General features: G+C 50.7%; 1 protein-coding gene across 1 annotated transcript; it reads left to right on the forward strand.

The window, feature by feature from the left end:
- Positions 1–263: 263 nt before the first annotated feature.
- On the forward strand, positions 264–1,016 carry LOC139050202 (mucin-1-like). Its single transcript, XM_070526406.1, has one exon. It carries the CDS (start codon positions 264–266, stop codon positions 1,014–1,016), a length of 753 nt encoding a protein of 250 aa, XP_070382507.1.
- Positions 1,017–6,567: the final 5,551 nt, after the last annotated feature.

Genomic DNA, 6,567 nt, shown 5'->3' on the forward strand with positions numbered 1-6,567 from the left:
TCAGTCATAACCAGTTGGAACTAGGGATTTTCCATTTGGTTACAATTGGGTCCAGTTCATTCCAATTGGCACCTCAGACGCTCCCGGACCTTCGAAGCGAGCGGTCGCATCGCCCCTCGCTCCGACGACTACGGCTCGCCCGCCACTTCTTGCGCGCGTACGTCTCCGCCTTCGACCGCGCTTACGAGCGCAGCCCTTTTCAGGGCTCGCACGGCAGCTGGCTCGATCTCCTGAGCCACGCTGATACACGGAGGCCCCATCTCATGGGTGACGCTCCGAAGCAGCAGCATCGGAAGAGGCCGAAGAAGTCAGCTCCTGGCTTCAACGACTCGGAGCACCGACGGGCCCGGCAGCGCCAGCCGCGTGGACAACAACCACGCACCGGCGGATCGCCTCCCGCGTTACGGTGGAAGCGCGGACTGAAGGCTCGTACGCTGCGTGCGCTGTCGGCCGATTCGACGGACTCCACGCCGTCATGCCCACCTTCGCAGGAGAGTGCGACGCCGACCGCACGCGTCCCATCATCCTCGGACACTCCCTTCCGCGCATTTCCATTTGATGTGCCGAAGACGACTTCCAGCGGCCGCGACGCCGAACCGTCCGCTTCAACGGACACCACCACAGAGGCCCCCACCTCGGCTGCCTCCACCGACGACGGTGCCAGCTGCGCGTCGATCGGCGACACCGACGAGAGTGCCGGCAGCTTCTTCTTGCCAACCGCAAGCATGATTGGTGCCGACACTTCGTCCTCCCGCACGGACGTGACGATCTCGCCCGAGGCAAGTCCTGCCCGGCCCGATGCCCCATCACTGTCGTCGCCGGCGGCCTTCGCGTCGCCCCCACTCACCAACATCGAGCCCACCGCTCCTGCGGCGAGGGAGGGCTCGCGCTCGGCGGCGGTGCCTGCCACCGTCACGGACGACGACCAGGCTGACGGCCCCTCGCCCAACGAGAGCCGGCCGAGAGCGCCCACCCCTGCCCCAGCTGCTGGGGGAACAGGGGAGCTCATACAGTGAAACTCTCCGCTGCCACTCGCGGCCGCCGAGGCTGCCCAAGCCTGCCAGCCGGCAGCGGTGCAGCCAAAACAAGCCGCAAGAAGGAGACGCCGTCGCCGACGGCTCGTCGACTTCGAGCCGCTCGCCCCACCCGTTGACGACGGCGTCGTCCACGATACCGATGTCACGGTCCTCTACCGTCCCACCGGACGCAAAGCGACTTTCCTCGCACTGTCACGGGACGGTATCGCTGCCCAGCTTTCCTCTGTGCCAGGCGTGAGACGCGTTCGCGTCAACTTCCGCCGGAATGTGGTGGCTACAGACGTGATGCGCGGTGCCGACTTGGCGCCCCTCCTAGAAATGTGCGACCTCGGCGGCGTCACGGTGCGCCCCAAGGCTCTACACAACAACTCCTGTGTGGGTGTCATCCATGGGGTCGACCCTTCTTTTGACGCCCGCACGGTGCGCGAAAACCTGGAAGCGCCCGTCGCGGTGCTGTCATGCTCGAGGAGTGGCGCCAGCGTCACCGTCACTTTCGTCGGGAGTGTCGTGCATCCAAGCGTGCGGCTTTTCAAGCAGCTGCGCGCCGTTCGTGCCCGCCTTCCTCGACCGCTACAGTGTGACCGCTGCGGCGTTTTCGGACACGCCGGCGCCACCTGTTTCCGCGACGCCCGCTGCCTCCGCTGCGGTGGGTCGCATCCTACAGGAGACTGCCCCGCGGAGAAGGCACGCTGCGTAAATTGCGGTGGCCGACACCCTTCGACAGAGCCGAGCTGTCTAGAGTGGCAACGCGAAAGGAAGGCGGCCGTGTTGTTGTCTTCGTCCGAGCGGCCCCTTTCGAGGAAGAAAGCGCTTGAGATGGCCGGCGCCACATCGCACGAGTCGCATTTAGCCACTCCTTCGACGACTGCTCGTGCCCCGCAGGGCCGATCTTACAGTGACGCCCTGCGCGGCCGAAACACCCAGACGGCCGCTCCTGAGCCATCACGCGGCCCACAAACCGCACCAAGCAGCGACCCCAGGGACGCGCTCATAGCCGCTCTCGCGGCTGCACTCCGTGCCGTGCTGGACCAGTGCCCAGCCATCGACACCAACGTCCGACAGATGTGAGACGCGGCTATCGCCGCACAGGAAGCCCTGCTTCGCCACGAGTAGGAGCGTCACCGCGCCTTATAAGCGAATGTAAACAACCTGCCCGCGCGCTGTCTGGGCAGCCGCCGCCGCGTCTATCTCACCCTTCTTTCGATTCCCTATCCCTCTTGTGCAGTGCGGTTGAGGTGTCCTCATCTGAGAGACAGTTACTGCACTGCACTTTACCCCAATTATTTCCTTCCCCCAACAAGAACCTCTCTCTCGAATTGGCACCTCCAATTGGTTTCTCCTCTGACCCAATCGTAACCAATTGGAAGTAGGCATTTTACATTTGGTTCCAATTGGTTCCTATTGGTGCCAGTTGATCACTATTGGAAAAGCCAATTGGAGTCAATTGTTTTTTTTTTTTGACTGGGTATCAAAGAAAACAACAAAATAAGGACAGTTCGTCAGCGTCCGTAAAATGGTTTAAGACGCACCACGTACGTGGACCACTTCAGATCGTGCGCGGCGCCGCTGTGAATGCGAAATGCCGTCTGGCACGACCTCATATATGAGGTCGTGCCTGGACTATAGTCCAGTGCGCCAATACGCCGGATGACCTTGTAGGGTCAGAACTAGCGTCGCAATAGTTTCTCACTCAGTTCTCGTCGGCGTATCGGGGTCCATAACCAAACACGGTCGCCGGGCTGGTACTCGACGAAGCGTCGTCGGAGGTTGTAGTGTCGGCTGTCCGTACGCTGCTGGTTCTTGATCCGTAGGCGGGCGAGCTGTCGGGCTTCTTCGGCGCGCTGGAGATAGGTAGCGACGTAAAGATTCTCTTCGTCAGTGATTTGCGGCAGCATGGCGTCGGGTGTCGTCGTCGGGTTCCTGCCGTGAACCAACTTGAACGGCCTGATCTGTGTTGTTCATATAGGAGGTTGTGGCAAAGTATTTGTTTATTTATTTATATATTTATTTATTTATAGTACCCTCAGGGCTTACAATGAAGCATTACAGAGGGGAGGGGCTAATAAAATACAGATATGTATGAAACAAAGGAGAAAGGAAAACACGAATATTATTCAGACACAAAAAAGCATACTGTTAAGGTAAAAAATAATTATGCAATGAAAAACGGAAAACTTCGGTAATACAGATTAAATATAAATACATGGTATATAGGACAGGTTAGAGTCAGACAATAAGCACAGAATGACATAAAATAAAGCATATTACAAACTACACTGTTTGTAGATTAGGTAGATAATAAAAAAGAAAACTTATAAACAATACTGATCAGGAGAAAACGGAATTGCTTCGTTATACATTAGGGAGTTTTAAACTATTGGGGCCCCAAAGAGCTTTGCGGGTGTTAGCGTTGGGGCACGTAGGACTGAAGAGTTTTAGAATAGGGTTTTACGTTTGCGGATACCGTCTTGCGCTGACAGCGCCACTACGGCGTCAAAGAAAAGCTATTAGAAATAATTAAATGAAATGTACCATTTTGTGATAGGAATAACTTTGACTTGCGTGTATTCGCGTTTAATTACAGTTTAGATGTTATTCTGCAAGCAGCAAACAATTAGTTGCGCTTAGTTTTGAGCAAACCAACTTTACTAGCCTTCACCAGCCAAGCTTAGCCGTGTTAGGCCTACGAGCCACACAATCAACAATCGAATTCAACATCAGCGGCGTCTAATGAGTCAATCTTCACAACACACGCTAGTCGAGAGAAAGCGATAACCGCAGTCACTTCTCCTAGCTTGCGAACTTCACAGGTTACCGCGAATCGAACCCAGTTTTGTGCTAGGTTAGAGCCGTCGCTTCGATGGGTGCCGCCATGTTTGCCGACGCAAAGTTTTTGGGGCCGCTATTTGGGCTCACGCTAAATCGGTGAAATAGCGTTCGAAACGCAAAACCCAAACGGAGTTTGCGTCTTGCGCATGCGCAATGGCTGCGACGCTATTTCTTTGGGGCCCCAAAACGTTTGGGGCCCCTATTCTAAAACTCTCTATTCACATCAAGGCATACTAGATAATATTAGTAAGTGCCTTATGGAAGTTATCTGTGTTAGTTATATAGACTAGTAGATCCGGTAGGTGATTCCATTTCTGGCATGATTTTGGAAGAAATGAATTAACATAGGTAGACGTTTTGTGGAATGGAATGTTCACCTTATGACGATGGTCCAAGCGTGCAGAAGTAAAAGAGGCTGGTTCAATAAAGCGTGACTTGAGTGTAGGAATTAATTGGTATATTTTATGGAACAGACAAAGGCGAGCGATTTTTCTGCGTTTGGAAAGGAGAGATATGTTGAGGGCAAGTCTGATGCTAGTTACGCTTGCTGTGCGCTGGTAATTGTTAAGAATAAAGCGATAGGACCGATTCTACAAGCTTCTAAGCTGTTAATTAACGTTAATTGATCGGGGTCCCATATTGAGGATGCATACTCTAGATTAGGCCGAATGTAGGTGACATATAACTATTTCTTTAGGGAAGAAGGTGCGAGTGAAAAAAATTCGTTTAAGATAGCCCAGCATGCGGTTAGCTTTTGATGTAATGAGTTCGATATGTCGTTTCCATGAGAGATTATTTGAAATGTGCACTCCCAGGTATTTATAACAAGATACTGATTCAAGTGGGATGTTGTTAAGATGGTAGTTATGAAAAGATACTTGGCTGCGTGAGATTCTCATGAATTTACATCTGGAAGTGTTAAGATTCATGTGCCAGCGGGAGCACCAGGGTCTGATTGTAATGTAACCATATCAGAATCATTAGTTATTTTTCGGTAAATTACGCAATCGTCGGCAAACGAAGAAATAGAGCTAGTGATTTGATTAGGCAGGTCGTTAATATAAATGAGGAAAAGTAAAGGCGCCAACACAGAGCCTTGAGGTACACCCGATTCTACTGGTACCTCTGGTGAGTTATTGTCATTCATGGTTACATATTGGGTACGATTACAAAGGAAGCTGCAAATCCATTTGAATATTAAATGATGAATATTTAGAAGGCTTAGCTTATAGATAAGTAACTCGTGATGAACTATATCAAAGGCTTTAGAAAAATCTAAAAAACTACAGTCCGTCGCAAAACCCGAGTCCAAGAACGCATGCAAGTCATTCATCATCATCATCATCATCATCATCAGCCTGGTTACGCCCACTGCAGGGCAAAGGCCTCTCCCATATGTCTCCAACAACTCCGGTCATGTACTAATTGTGGCCATGCCGTCCCTGCAAACTTCTTAATCTCATCCGCCCACCTAACTTTCTGACGTCCCCTGCTACGCTTCCCTTCCCTTGGAATCCAGTCCGTAACCCTTAATGACCATCGGTTATCTTCCCTCCTCATTACATGTCCTGCCCATGCCCATTTCTTTTTCTTGATTTCAACTAAGATGTCATTAACTCGCGTTTGTTCCCTGACCCAATCTGCTCTTTTCTTATCCCTTAACGTTACACCTATCATTCTTCTTTCCATAGCTCGTTGCGTCGTCCTCAATTTGAGTAGAACCCTTTTCGTAAGCCTCCAGGTTTCTGCCCCGTAGGTGAGTACTGGTAAGACACAGCTATTATACACTTTTCTCTTGAGGGATAATGGCAACCTGCTGTTCATGATCTGAGAATGCCTGCCACACGTACCCCAGCCCATTCTTATTCTTCTGATTATTTCTGTCTCATGATCCGGATCCGCAGTCACTACCTGCCCTAAGTAGGTGTATTCCCTTACGACTTCCAGTGCCTCGCTGCCTATTGTAAACTGCTGTTCTCTTCCGAGACAGTTAAACATTACTTTAGTTTTCTGCAGATTAATTTTTAGACCCACTCTTCTGCTTTGCCTCTCCAGGTCAGTGAGCATGCATTGCAGTTGGTCCCCTGAGTTACTAAGCAAGGCAATATCATCAGCGAATCGCAAGTTACTAAGGTATTCTCCATTAACTTTTATCCCCATTTCTTCCCAATCCAGGTATCTGAATACCTCCTGTAAACACGCTGTGAATAGCATTGGAGAGATCGTATCTCCCTGCCTGACCCCTTTCTTTATTGGGATTTTGTTGCTTTCTTTATGGAGGACTATGGTGGCTGTGGAGCCGCTATAGATGTTATTCAGTATTTTTACATATGGCTCGTCTACACCCTGATTCCGCAATGCCTCCATGACTGCTGAGGTTTCGACAGAATCAAATGCTTTCTCGTAATCAATGAAAGCTATATATAATGGTTGGTTATATTCCGCACATTTCTCTATCACCTGATTGATAGTGTGAATATGATCTATTGTTGAGTAGCCTTTACGGAATCCTGCCTGGTCCTTTGCTTGACAGAAGTCTAAGGTGTGTCTGATTCTATTTGCGATTACTTTAGTAAATAGTTTGTAGGCAACGGACAGTAAGCTGATTGGTCTATAATTTTTCAAGTCTTTGGCGTCCCCTTTCTTATGAATTAGGATTATGTTAGCATTTTTCCAAGATTCCGGTACGCTCGACGTTATG

Source organism: Dermacentor albipictus, chromosome 9 (assembly GCF_038994185.2).
Source record: "Dermacentor albipictus isolate Rhodes 1998 colony chromosome 9, USDA_Dalb.pri_finalv2, whole genome shotgun sequence".
Lineage (NCBI taxonomy): Eukaryota > Metazoa > Arthropoda > Arachnida > Ixodida > Ixodidae > Dermacentor > Dermacentor albipictus.